The 14,958-nt window shown below is 44.2% G+C and overlaps 1 protein-coding gene across 1 annotated transcript in view; it reads left to right on the top strand.

Annotated features, from left to right (window-relative positions):
* LOC144472407 (neurotrimin) overlaps positions 1-14,241 on the top strand; it is a 197,200-nt gene extending 182,959 nt beyond the window's left edge. The window contains exon 6 of the mRNA XM_078185462.1: positions 14,029-14,241. Within this exon, the coding sequence (XP_078041588.1) occupies positions 14,029-14,135 (107 nt within the window). The 3' untranslated portion in view covers positions 14,136-14,241. The remainder of the gene's footprint in view (positions 1-14,028) is intronic.
* Positions 14,242-14,958: the final 717 nt, after the last annotated feature.

Raw genomic sequence — 14,958 nt, 5'->3', positions numbered from 1 at the left:
AACATCAATTTAAGTCTCTCCAATCGTGGACTATCAATTATTTAAAGGTTCCTCTAATAAGAATATCAAGCCGCCATATTATTTAATTTTAATGTTTTACATTTAATAATTAACTCAAATTTTTCATTATTATAATAGGGTACCTAATCCTAAATATTATCCAAAATATTATATTATATTCCACGACTTTAATATTCCTAATTTAAAAATTTATCAAAATATCATTTCAATTTTTGAGATTAAAAAAATTAATTTATAGCAATAGTTTAACCGCCGCTTCGGTCATCATATATTTCTCCGTATTCGCTGCAGAGCCGAAGCATCAACGGCTAGACAACTGATATAATTCCGACTTAATAAAGCATCGGAACAACGATCGTGCTCGACAAATTGTTCCCAGGGAATCGCCGTTACCAGCGAGCGGGGTCAAAGTATGGTAACGGATTAATCAAATCACGTAGCTTCTGTAGGAACTTTCGGGTTGATGTTCGGCATACTCGGCGTTAAACAGTCGTGTTCTCGATCGACTCGTTCGAATTCAGGCGAACCGGCGGGAACGTTGTCGCGGAAGGCCGGTCCGTCAAAGAGCCGATTAAACCCAGGAGTTTCGCTGCGGAAAGTTACCACGGCATCCGATCCGACGTTAAACGCATTAATAATGGCGAAAGCACCCGGAAATATAAAGTGCTTGAAGTGTCCCGCGTCCGCGTAGCCGGCCATACCACCTCTCTCTCATTCTCCCGGGAGCATCAAAAGCCCGAATAAACTTTATTTATAATAGCGTAAAGAGCAACAGGTGTAGTCAAAAGTGCGTGGCCGTTATAAAATGGCGGGGCGTTTCAGCCCCCCTCCGTCTGCACACAGCAGGTGTCTCGGGCGCTTACCGCCGACAGTTTTCGTTTGTCCTGCGACAACGCGAGAGACCCCTGTCGTCGTTCATTCAATATCAACAAGCCAACGGAAGCGTCTCGAAAAGATGAGGAAAAGTCGGGGGGTGGGGGAGATGGGACAAGGGTAGCATCCGACACGCGGCATCTGTTTGTTAAGCAAATGTTGCTGTAATACCGATCGCCGCCCCGGGACCGGAGCAGCACGCCCCAAGTATATCGATTTTATGATAAACCCCGTCGCGCCAGACGTCGATAGACGTTTATATCCGTCTCCGTCAGGCTCGGGTCCAACCTCCTCCGAAGCCCACCCCCTGCCTGCCTCCCCCCCCCTGCCCGTCCACCCTTAATCCGGAATTCTACTTTCCGGCGGGCACGGCGCCGTTTTGCCACGGCCAGGACAGAAAACGCAACAATGGCTTGGCCGTGACGAACACGGCAATGCGAAGCACGGTAAAGATCCGAGTGACCAAGTTCTGTCGAAATCCAAGAACTTTTGCTTCAACGACGATGGTCTTTTCCTCTGTGTTAAAACTAAAATTATGCGGAATAACAGAGAAATGGAGGGAATATCGCGTAAACAGTTCTCAATCTTTGAGATTTCTATTAAACTCGAAATATTCCAGATTGCGATTCATCCGATGCCATGCACAGTTGGGTTTCTCGCACGGCGGGCTACACATCATTTCCTACAGCTTTTGACACGCTGATTTCATATCCGGTGAGAAAATTGAACTGCCGCTTCAGGATTTCGAGAAGAAGTCGCCCGGTTATCGGGTGCCTTTCAACGAAAAGAATCACGATCTCGTTAGCGTTCTCGCACGGAACGATTCTTGTCGAAATTGTTAAATCATATCCGCGAGAAATTATTTATAACACGTCGTAGAAGAAATGTGGGATTGGTGGAGTCGATCACTGCGAAGTGAACAATTGCTGTGCCTCTTCCTTTGTTTTCCGGCTTAATTAACTCCGCATTTGTTCGACAAGTTTCGATCCAATGTGTCTTATACGATAAATATAAAGTTAATTATATCCGCAGACAAAGCAACCGTCACAACAATTGGTCACACCAACTCGACTCAACTACTCTACGCGGTATTGAATAAATCATAATTCGGAATTCTTCGAGTTTAAAATATTGGGTTGGAGAATAAGTTCGTAGCGTTTAGGAATAGCCTCAAAAATAATAACAAATTAAATGACTTAAAAAAAAGAAAAAAATTAGCACAGTTTTGTAGAGCAAAGACAGCTCTATCGTCATATATATGACGCACTTTGTCAAACAGTAACAAATCGCTGTAAAATAAGAGAAAATCAAATGCTACGAACTTATTCTCCAACTCAATGAAAAAAAATTGTCAAGGTTAAAAAATGTTCGCAATACATTCTTTATATTTTTACCGTATTCTGTAACGTTTCGACTTCATCGTGGAAAAAAAGAAAGAAGGATTGTCTCTGTCTCATTTCTATCGAAGGTTTTCCCCGGCTTTGACGCGCGTCGCGGTCACGCTCCTGAGAGAAATCTCTTTAATTACTCTTCCCCGGCTCAGCCGAATGGTTTTTGCTAAGACCTGTTATCTTCTGCCAAGAGACCGATCGGGTCCATTCGTTCCGCGAACGGCACGGCCGTGCCAAAGCCCGCGGAAACGTACGAGCCCGGGGCTCGTTATGAAATAGCGGCGGACTTTTTTCCTGTTTCGCTCCGGCACGGAACAAAAGGAGGTGGTCGGTGGGCGGGGCGCCGCGTCGCGGAGCTCCCGGGGGGGCGGGGACGGAGCGGGCGCGGCAGGGTCCCCGGGTAGTTTTGCAGCGGAACACGATTACGACAACGAAGCAGTTTTTAACGAGAATTCATTAACGGGCCTGTTAATTGAAACTCGCGAAATCTCTCTCCCTTTCGTCTCCCTCTCTCTCTCTTTCTCTCTCTTCCTCTCCGTCCTTCCTCTATCTATCACGTACACTCCCCAGCCCCGTTTCTCTTTCGCTCCCCCGGCGTTCTCGCACCAGCGAACTTTCTTCATCCCTTACACGCCGTGTTCCGGCGTCCCCTCCGTTCCGGTTCCGTGAGAACGACCGTCCGCTAATTCGTCTTGACCAAATAATCCCGGAACACCGGACGCCGTAACGGAGGGAATTTTCGGGGACAAGCCGAACGAGCTTTCGGCCTCGACAACGATGAATGGCATCTTTCCAGCGGAAAGGAATTGAACGAGAAGCCGTGGCCGATCCGCGCGCGTCTTGCCCGCTGGTCTAATTGCGCCGCCGTGACTCCGCCGCGCGGAACCATCGAAGTGCCAATCGACGATTATGACGTAGGCTCTCTCCGAACCCGGCTTTCATCGGAATATCCTGATTCGTTGCTCGGACGAGCCGCGCGCGTACGGTGCGGTGGCCCGCGGAATCGTTCTCGCGGAATTCGGACAGCGCGCCTCGAAATTCCGGACGTATATCCCGAGTTACTTGTTTCGCCGGATCAGAATTTAATTTTCGCCGCGGGCGCGGACGAAATAAAAAAAAGGAAAGAAAGGGGTTGCGTGGCTCGGCTTGTGAGAATTTCTTCGTTTGAAATATACAAGCCCGGGGGGGGGCGAAGTTTTTTGCCGCGCGAATATAATAAATCGATCGGACGGAACGCGTTGTTTATTCAGAGCCTTTTGCTCGCAGCTGTTCAACACAGAGTCCGCGGAATAAATTTATAAATTATGTAAAACTCAAAATTTCATGCTGTCTGTATTTATGAAGAGCACGGGCGGAGAGAATATACCGTGGAAAGTATTAGACGACAATGTCGCGGGACAGCGCGCCCCTATTTTTATCCGGGACTAAATAATTGTGTTCGGGAGAAGATAAACTATAAATATTTTCGTCGTCTCGTGTAGTATAAAATTTGATACGATAATAAGCTTTCTTGAAATAGAATTTAGACACGAAAATAGCGTCTGAGATATTTATACGTAGCACGCGTAATTATTATTTCCAAAAATGTTCATTTGCCGAATTCTGCGTTATCCGATGGGATAAAAATATTTCAATGCATTTGCTATTTCAAAGATCTATTTCTCGTCGACCCAGCTTTTATCGCGTCCCGTGCAAGACGCCGCGAGCGAGGCGTCTCTGTGTTATCCAATTAGTTTCTCAGTCTCCCTTGTTTTTAATGGCCGGTTTATCGCGTCCCTCGCAACGATATAAATGAGAGAGATCAATCGACTGAATTATAGATCGGGATCCGGCCGGATTGGTAGCCTCCATTCGTCTCATGGTAATCGACGAATCCGAGATCGCCCGAGAACGCATAAATCCGCGGCCGTTCTTACTTCTACTTTGTTAATTTGTAAACGGACACGGAGCCACCCGCGAAGAAATCGCTCTCCGACCCACATTCATCCAACGGTTATTAACAGACCCGTGGATCCTTGCAGATTAACACGGTTCGCCGAATCCGCGGCTACATTAACGAAAAGCTTGTGTTCAGAATTTTAATTCTACCGTGAAAGATTTTCCTTTTTTTTTTCTCCAAGCCGCGAAGGAAAGTTTCCTCTTAGCCGGGATCTCGTAAAATAATTGATAAAAATGGGAATTTTGCGCGGTAGGTTCGCGGTTTAATTATAAAAGGTCCCGGTGTTCTGAAAGATCTCAAAGTACTCTAATGGCTTGAATAGTTCAAGCACCTCGCGTACTTCAGAGAAAAAAAAAAAAAAAAGAAAGTGGGAGACTTAGGTGCCCGGGAGAAGCTTTTGTGCCGCGGAAGTCTTGAAAGTTTTTAATTATTATCTCGAAAACGTCTCGGCGTCTGTTTTGACGTCTCGCAGAAATAACGTTGCGCGACGAGATTATTAGGCGTCGGAACGTTCTGTCCAAATTGTTGTTGATTCGTTCGCTAAAATGTCGACTTTTCGAATAAAAGATACCGTCGTGCGTCATTATTCTATTACGCGTTGTTTTATTGACAATTCGTTGGAACAGCCGAAGTTTGCTTATTTCAACAATTTTGCGACCGGTCATTCGATCGTAAAAATTTAGTTCAGAATTAAATTTTCGTTTCTATTTTGATTTTATTTATTTTATCAATCCCAAGATATATCTAATATTTTAAGAGTTATATAATAATATTAAAGCTTACGGTAATACAATATTTATCTTTATAGTACAATATTATTATATTTATCTCGATAATAGATAAAAGATTAACGGTTACCGTAACAACCGATTCATAAGCTACCGGTCAGTAAAGGGTTGACACGCCAATAGCTTGCCAAGATCGTTTCGAATCAGGTCAACGCCTTCGCCTTGATCCAGCCTGTTTCGGGTCAATCTGCGTTTTAGACGCAACCGTTGATCATATCCGCGTTACGAAAAAAGAAACTGTTGGAACGGATCCGACGCATCGGCGATAAATTAATCGAAACAAATTTGATCGATCACCGAGACACTTTGTTTCGTTCGGATTAGCGCGCGTCGAACGGGGCACTGTGTTTGCAAAAAGGATCTCGAGATAAATCGATCCGGTACGTCAAATAAGGACTCCCCTCGCTCCACGAATTAGCGCACGTCGAAGTCCTGCCAATGCTCCGCGACACTAATCCGGGGAATCCTTTAAGAAAAATCCACCCCCCGCCCTTTTCCCCGTCCAACCTTTCCAGATACCGAACGGTGTTTCAATTCTTTATTATTCCTAATGTTGCTGTCGCGGGGCCGACCCTTATCCGATATAAGACGAGGAACGAAACCGAGCCGGTGCATTAAAAAACAAAGATATAGCCTTTTTTTAGAATTTTATCAAACGAAGCGAATTTTTTTCAGATTCCGATAAAATTTTCGCTATTTTCGATTGCTGTTATATTTTTTTAATTCCGTTATTTAAAGTCGCATCAATCTTTCATTTGGGCTATTAGCGACTCAGGTTCAAGGGTTAGAGTATCTTGTACAGTTTGGTGGATTTTAGGAGCTTTAACACGTTGACGCCGGCGTCGATATTCACGATTTTCGCTACGAGTTGGCGCCCGAAATTTACAAAAATTAAATAATTGTGTTAAGTTTATAATATTGAATTTCTATGCATTTACTATTGAATATCTGTTTATAATGTTCAGATAAAATAACATAAACCTATTTTGTGAAATGCAAACAAAATAATTTACGCCAACTCACAGGACTGACACGTGTGACCCACCGGTGGGTCAAGCCGGCGTCAACGTGTTAATGTCGTTCGCATTGATTCAATGTCCTTCAGGTTGTTTTTCAGTTTGGATTGTATTTTGTGTTGCCGTCTGTCCACGGTGTATTTCCTGCATCGCGCGATGATGTGTTCTACTGTAAGCAGACCGTTGCATAGTTCACAAGTTGGGGTTTCTTCTTTGTTGAGGTTATGTTGGTGGGTGAGTCTTGTGTGCCCTACTGCGATCCTTGATATTATTATTTGGTCTGCTCATGGTAAAATGTAGGCTATAGTTTTTTTCGAAGAAGTTGGATTTTATTTATGTCGTGTATTCACTGGGGTAACCAATAAATAGACTGGTATAAACAACAGTATGTAATTTATATATGAGTATGCTGGTACAACTGTTTGCTCCTTTGAACGCGATACAAAAGTCTGCTGCGTCTTTTTGCGCGTAGACACGCTAAAACGCTAAACGTTGCTACTAGGTGGCGCTGATACATCACAATTGCTAAGTTCAGGTTTTATTATTATTAGAGATTTCCCTGTCGAGGTCCACTTTTCGTTTAGTTTCTTTCTCGTGTCAGTATAGTTTCCATGGGAAGGCTGTTGGTGTATTTTATTCTCTGTCGTTCCAAGTAACAGCAAAATTAGGAAAAAATGTTTAAGTTACTGTACCATCCTAACCAACATCCTTGACAAGATCCAACCCTGGTTCCAACAGAGTTACAACCTATCAAAGTGGTGCTCGCTCATAATTGTCGACCGTTGCAACGCGTAATTCGCGGGGAACCGTCGATCGTCGTTCGTCAATTTTCGAAACGCTGATCCGAGGAGAGAGCCCTACGGAAAATTTTTCTCCGTCCTCCTCCCCTCTCGAATTCCTAAAGCCGCACCCCCTCCCGCGATACCGTGCGCGGAATTTTGCCACGATTTCTCCGACCGCGCGCGCGCCATTCATCGACCGATTTTTTTTCCTCTCCCCCTTTAATGCGCGCCGATTCACGGGGAAATTGTGATAATTTCGTGCGGCGACGAGGGGCCCGCGCAATTTATCCGGCTAATTGATATCAATTTCGCTCTCGAAGCAGGTCTGAATGTACTTTAAATAACCGGTTATGCAATGCCACTCGGGCTAGTGGTGCTTCTGAAATATCGAGCAGCGGTGCCGCCCGGCAGAAGTGGGGTTGTCAATAAACAATACAGTTAGCTCGGCGTTCAGTGGCCAATTCAACTTCTTCAAACTTCGTGCTTCGAGGGCCCGGCTACGACGACGACGACGACGACGAACTTGAGGCGAACGCGCTCAAACTTTCCGACGGGTTGATTGCCGTGGGCCGATCAGAAAAAAAAGGGCGCTTTAAAAAGAACGATCGCGGCTCTGATCCCGTCCGATCGGCCGCGGTTTACCGGAACGGAGTGCACCGCCGTGCTGACGTACGTTGGCGCGTGTACATGTACAGTAGCGGACAAAAATTTCAGACGAGATGGAAAAAAGAAAGGAATTGTTAATATTTTATAAATAACATAAGCTATCATGATCTATCTTTAATTATAATCGTTTACTCGTTTATTTACACAGTTACAAAAATATTTATGTTCGGTTTTGAACTTATTAGTTAGAATATATAACAAAAAAGTAAATCTATGTTACATTTCCAAAGTTTAAGACTACAAAATAATAGGAGAAAATAAACAGAAAAAAATGGTTATTTAATACAAATATTTAGTGTTTCGTCCAAAATCCATTATTTTTTATAACCTCAGCACATCTTTTTGGCATTGAATCTATTAATTTGTCACATTTCTCTACTAATGTAGAATCATATATAGAAATAATATAGTAATGTAGAATCGCCCTTTGCCCGGTTGTACTACGATTTCCGGGACACCCTGTACACATATATGTATATACATTGTATACATATATACGTATAAATATATATTTCAGTAGCTCCATTACACGCAGCTCACGTCCGAGATATCCTACTTCGGCGCGGCGGAAAATTGCCGGTCTTACTGTTTCTCGATACTTACGGTTTTATTAAATTGTTGCCGGACAAATTGGCGCCGGCAAACGATTGCCAAATCGCCCACGAAAAATCACTAACAAGATTATTACCGAACGATATTCACGTAAATCCGGTATTTCCTTGAGCCACTTCTCGCCGCGCGCGGCTCGTAATCGCCGGATTACGAAAACGTTTTATCAGGTTATTTTTCCCCGAAATTAACGAGCTTATCGACTTCGTCGACTCGTCCCGGTTACATATTTAGCCGGTCCACGATCGAGAACGCGAAAAATATTTGCCGGGAGTGTTCGCGGAGTCTGGTTAACGAAACGGGAGATGGTAAATTAAAGTTTATCTACCGCGGATTTCGAGCGCGTTTATGGCTTAAATAAAGACGATGGCCGCAAAGGTGTGTGCGTAAGGTGGAAACTTTCGGAAGGAGTTAACTTTGTTTGACATTACCATAAACGTCTCGCGAACTTGTTAACGTAGGGCCTCGCGACGCGTTTTACCCACCGTTTTATAATTCCCGAGACGTAGAAATTCAAGTTTTCCCATGAAAAAACTGACGGTCCCCCGTGATTACTCTTTCAATCTTGCCGCCGTCTCCGGTATTCTAAACAAATTGACTCGCATCGACGGATAATTTGATATTCAAATTTGCCCAGGTGATTACGCTGGCTCTGCCCTAAATAAAAGATGGGGACAGGGGGCGCGAGATCGTAAGGCGAATCTTCTATTTGGATATTGCTTTTATGGCCGTGGTATAATAATTCCAATAAACATTGGTTGTGATATAATAATTCAGCTTAATCGCGTGAAATAAAAATTGTACTACATTCGTACTAAAATTGTACTTATCGATAGGCCGCGAATTTTGTGCATTTATCGCAAAATCAAGTGTTCGCAATTCAAAGCGATAGAAAGGCTAAAAGAATTTCGAAATGTTAACGTGTTATTTTTAATCTATTAAAATTATTACCGAAGGGTTTTTTAATTATTCGGTAATTATTACCGAAAAATTATTACCTTTCTATTTTCCTCTTACACCTTGCAGTCAATGAATTTTTATTTTGCAAAAATCCACAAGGTACTCATTACCAACATAACCTTTAATAACACGACGCGTTACTAACCAAATAACTAAAAATTTCCTCAACCATAAAATACAATTTAAAATAAAATCTCCAACCGTCCAATTTGCCCGTGCAATTGAATCTAAACAAAGCCCGTCCCGCTCTCCGTTCAATTACAAATTACATCGATTTCTATACGACAACCTGTTCGACGTCCAAACCATGTTCCGTGAATACAATACAGCCCTGAAACCATAAAAAAAAACACAAAAAAAAAAACGATATCTCTGTCAACCGTCTATACGCCGTGAAAACGGCGAGGTATAAACGATTTTATTCCGCATCTGAAAAAAAGTTCCATCAAAGTCGTCGACCGAACGACCGCGCGCGCGCGCGACCGCTACTTGTTAGTTACCGAGCTGCGGCGCGGCCACGCCGCCGGTACGCTCCGATAACTTTGTCATTCTTGTCAATTTAAGAAATCGAGTTGTCGAACTTGTTACACGGGAACCGATTAATTAACCCGCCGCTCTGACGAGCGTGTTACATCGTCGAAACACGGAGAAGGGGGGAGGAGGAGGGGAAGAGGCACCCCCCGCTTATTACTACGATGCTTCGGCCCGCGCGTCAGTCTGTCCGACTATTGATCCGTCATTTCTACTTGCTTGAGAGCTTCGAAACGCGTGTCTGGGCCGATGCCCGATATATTTCTCCGCGGCGAGGGCCGTGCATTAACGCGACCGGGAGCTTTATATTGAGCGCGAGCGCTAGCTAGTTCGGACCGGGGTACGAGTTAGCCCTGCAAGACCGGGGATGGGGACGCTATCTTATATATCTTAGTTTATATCTTTAGTTATATATCTTAGTTTATTCCTTGGTACAGGAACCCCGCGCTACCCCCAGTCTGCTCCCCCGGGCAGGCTGGAGGTGTCTGGTTGGCAGATTTCCTCCACGTTAATAAAAAAAAAATTCAAGTTAGCCGATGCCGGCAATGTTGGGACGATGAACCATTGATAAGAGAGGTACGCGCACACCTTGGAACGTGTGCGCGTTAGGCGGGTAAAAAACCCCTCCGTCACCTGTTAACCCCTTGCACTACGACTCTAATTAATAATACTACGCATTATACGTATGCCACGTATTAATAATACTACGTAATACTACGCGTCCCGCCTTTAACCCTTTTAGTGCCGGAGGGCCGATATATCGGCTCGCGCAGCACTGGCGAAAAGTGCCTTATACTTATATCTTTCTTATTTATATAATTTCCAATGAATATAGAAAAATTGCCGTCATTGTTCCATTCTCAATCTCGTCCTTAATTCAGTGCTTTTTGAATTATATAAATATTGCTTTTCGTTTGGTTTTTATGAGCCTTTCTCCAAATCCTAGCAAACTGTGAAATTTGGCTTTTTCGCCCGGCACTAAGAGGGTTAATGTGTTAATAATATTCATATCTGGTATATGTATCCAGCATCGAATATTTATCACGAGTCTGACTTTATTACACGTTACTATACTGCGAGGGGTTGAATCAACGCCGCGAGGTATCGACAGCCGCTGTGCTCCGTTCGAAAGGGCGATCGATCTGCTCGAAGTTATCGCGACGTGACTCACGACGGATAACGATATCTCGCCGGGACGGTGTTTTCGAGTCGTCCATTGGAAACAGTCTCGGAAAAACTTTCCGACACGTTGGAGATCCTCCGTTCTTCCGACTCGCGAACTTTGTTGCGATGGCTGGCCCATTACACGGTGTTTCGACTTTATATATATCGATGTTCGCCGCGAGTATCGACAGCGGAGCCCGTTCCATGAACGCCGGGAATCGAGTTAGCTGGTGGCTCTAGGAGTCTGTCGACGGCGTCTATGCAGTCCGGTTCCGTGCCCAAACCGTGAACGCGAATATTCGAATGAGATTCCAGGTGGGAGGGAAAAGACTTCGGGGACCGGTTACCGGCCCGGAAGAATGTCCAACTCGTTCCGCCGCGATGAATAAATTACGCGACGGGAATAACGGAGCGGGAACGATCCGCGCGAAGTTACTTTTTATAGCGGCGGAAGCGACACCCGGATTAGCGATCTGCAGCCGTTTAACTTCCATCGATGTTTTAGCTCCGTTAGTCGCCGGGATTTTAGAACGTGAGGGACAATGGCCTGGAACGCGGCAATTTTTAGACGGCGATAGAATTGGTAGCGGAAGGGTAGGGGGAGCGTTGTCGTTTTCCTTGTCGTCTCGCGAGGAAATCAAGATGGCGGAAACGAGAAGCCGAGGGTAAAACTTGTTTACATGGTTAAAACTACTTTTCGCGATACCATTATTTTTAAATCCTTCTCAGAGTTTAAACTGTAATGAACTTTATTATCGTTTCTATATTTTTTATTATTTGCTTGGTGTAGATTATTTTTAATCAGGTGCTTCTGTCGATAATAAAATTATAGGTACTCTCATACTTGTAGGCGCGCTATAATTTAATTTTTAATTGTAGGTACACCATAATTTAATTTTTATTTGTAGGTACACTATAATTTAATTTTTAATAGTAGGTACACCATAATTAAATTTTTAATTGTAGGTACACCATAATTTAATTTTTAATTGTAGGTACAACATAATTTAATTTTTAATTATAGGCACGCTATAATTTAATTTCTCATTATAGGTACACTTATGGAAAATTGAGTAGCTACAGTTTAAAACGGTGAAAAGATTAAAAGCAACTTAAAACAGCAATATATAATTTTCAACTTATTAAGATCATTAAAGGAAGAATAAACTTGCTAATTATTTTCTGTTCTTTGCAACCAACGCAGCAAATTTTTATCTTTCATTCTAATTTCATGTAGAACTGTATTTACTTCAAATATTCACGATATAAATTAAATCGATATTCGAGTGTACTGAACTGCATTAAAATGCATTAAATCGAGTGTTAAATTAAATCGAGCTCCAGTTTCGAAACGTTCACTTTGCAACGTTGCATTTAAATAAAAAAAAGTATACGACGAAAGTATTCTCTCGGTTATTCAAGGTTGGAAGGGTTATCGGTTCGTAATAAAACGAATCTTTCCCGAAAATCAGAGCCGAGAAAAATTAACCCCCGTTGCGCGCTCCGCGATGAGAAATCGGCCACTTGTCGGTTCTGTCGCGTGTCCAGTGTCTCGCAGGAAGCCTCTCGCATCCGTACTTTTCCAGTCTCTTTTCGCGATCACACGCGAGCTTCCCACTTGTTTCCATTAATGCGGGAGAGCATTTCCGAGATGCGCCCGGCTACTACATACGCTATCGCGTTGTTGCGTACGGTGCGCCGTAATACTCGGGGATACCGTCTTGCCGGAGCGTATTAAACTTCGGATGAATGTGCCGCGGTCGAACCAACGTTCTGCATTAAGGAATTAAAATTTATGAAACGGATTAATGAAGTTTTAAGGGGACCGCCCGGATAGATGATGCTCCCGCAAAGAGCGTGCCTCGAATCTTATAGGAAATTCGACGAGAATCTTCAAACGTTTCGCAAGTCTTAGCCGACGTTAATTTACCCTTTTTCTTCTTATTTTTCGCTTCGCCGTGTGGTCACCGAATCGGCCGAAGTTTCGCGAGTAAGAAACCACTTTGAAGTTTTCAGTTCTAAGGCTGTGTCCGTATGGATCCACGGTATCAGTGTCGTCATTCGATTATCGAATTTTTGAGAATTACTTTAAACATTTGTATATTTCGTTGGGTCGATTATATTAATATTCTGCTAATTCTGAATATTATTAGTATTCTCCTATTATATTATTACTATTATTATTATTCTCCTATTATATTATTACTATTATTATTATTATTCTCCTATTTTATTATTACTATTATTATTATTATTCTCCTATTATATTATTACTGTTATTATTACTATTCTCCTATTATATTATTACTATTATTACAAAATTACTATTATCATAAAAAATATCCAAACATTTAATCCAGCATCAAACCCGCCTCGTTCAAAATGCAGCATCCTTATTTCGCAACCCCGCAAAATTTGGAAACAGTTTCGCGGTGAATGCTCGAATAAATTCCATTACCGAGGCAAGTATCGTTATTTATTAAAGCATCATCCGCAGGAAGCTCTCTAAAGTTTGCGGAATCGCAAGATAAGGAAACGGCGACGTTGACCACCGGCAGGTTTAGCGTTAATTTCCGATACACAAAAGCCCCCTCATCGGAATTACCGCGATTTTCGGAAAGTTTCGCGAGCCACTGACTCGACAGCCTCGTTAAACAATGCCGCGCGGCCCCCGGCGCCGGTAACGCCGGAGATCCGTAATCTTTAAATAACAAAACCATGTTACCCGAACGTAATTGTTAGCGTTATTTTGACAAACCCTATACAATAGACAAACTTTCCAGCTTCCGTACAAGGAGACTTCCCTAAGTTACTCCACAAATTATACCAACATCTCCTTCCCTTCCCTCTCTCTCTCTCGCTCTTCTTCTCTCGTTCTCCTTCCCTCTTTCCCTCCGTCTGTACGCGATTCGCGAAACCACGCCGAAGAAGTTCCCCGCAAAAAAGACGACGCCGGTCCCGAGAAAGCATTAAACCGAGACCCGCCGCGTATCCGAGAAACCTCGGCGTCGTTGTTCACCTGCAACAGAAACCCCTTCGCCCCCACCCCCCCCCCCCCCGCCCCCCATAATTCCTGCTGAATCAGTTTTTCCCGGACGTCCATAATTCCCGGGGAACGTTAGCGTTCCCGATGTTTACCCCGCGCCGCGACTGGCGCGGCCTCCTTCTCCCCCCCCCCCGTCCCCGCCGGTGGCGCAACCGGTTAGGGGATACCATGGAAACAATTCCAATAAGACGGCGAGTGCGCGGGGACGGAATTCAATTTGAATTTTAATCATTGATCCGCAGGGGAGCATCCGGCGGCCATGCAGCACGGCGGTCAACTCAGGCTGGCCAATCTGCCGTTCGTGATGATCTCGACGACCCTGCTGGCTTTCCTGAATCATCGTTATTGAACGGCCGGGGGCTCTCTCTCTCTCTCCCTCTGCCGGGATCACGTTCATTTTCAGCGGGGTTCGACGAAACGAGATCGAAGAAGAGTGCGAGAGAGCGGGAGAGGAACAGAGAGTGAAAAAGAAAGAGAGAAAGAGAGAGAGAGATTGAGTGAGTGCGCGCAAGATAAAACGAGACACAGACGGCCGCTAAAATCCATTCGGCCGGAGGGAGCTAAGTTAGCAACAGACATCGAGGCGATCCAGGGATCAAGGAAAGAGAGAGAGAGAGAGAGAGAGAGAAAGGGGGAAGGTCTCGTGGAAACGAGATTTTTGTTCGGGGCCGTTGTTTCGCGGATCCGGACAATTCCTGGCGACCGTTCGCGAAAAAACCGATCGGAAAAAGCTCGGCCACGGGGCTAACCGCGCGCGCGCATGCGCGTCGCGCGGCTGCCACCGTGGGTTCCGCGTCGCGGTAAGCGTTATAGCGGCAACGGTGAAAAATGAAACGTTAAAGTGATCCTCGCTGCGTTCTACGGTTGAAGAAGTAAAACGGTAAAAATGATGTAGGGGGACGGGATCGTTTGCGGCACCGCGGGAAACCGTATGAGAAAGGAACGGCGGAATTGGACCAGACTGCGCGGCACGAGCTTGTGCTGAATGTATTATAAGAAATGTAGTCCGTTGTAACGAAATAAAAATAAGAGATAACGATGCGTCAAGTGTCGCAGAATTGAGAATCAGCTGTTCCAGACGGTCTCGTTCTTTCTCTGTTATATATTCTTTTTCTTTTTCTCTTTTTTCTTCGGTTCGAGCGAACGGCGAGCGCGCCAAAATGACCGATAAC

This window comes from Augochlora pura, chromosome 7 (assembly GCF_028453695.1).
Source record: "Augochlora pura isolate Apur16 chromosome 7, APUR_v2.2.1, whole genome shotgun sequence".
Taxonomy (NCBI): domain Eukaryota; kingdom Metazoa; phylum Arthropoda; class Insecta; order Hymenoptera; family Halictidae; genus Augochlora; species Augochlora pura.
The sequence above is the reverse complement of the archived record's forward strand: the minus strand, read 5'-3'. Positions and strand labels throughout refer to the sequence as shown.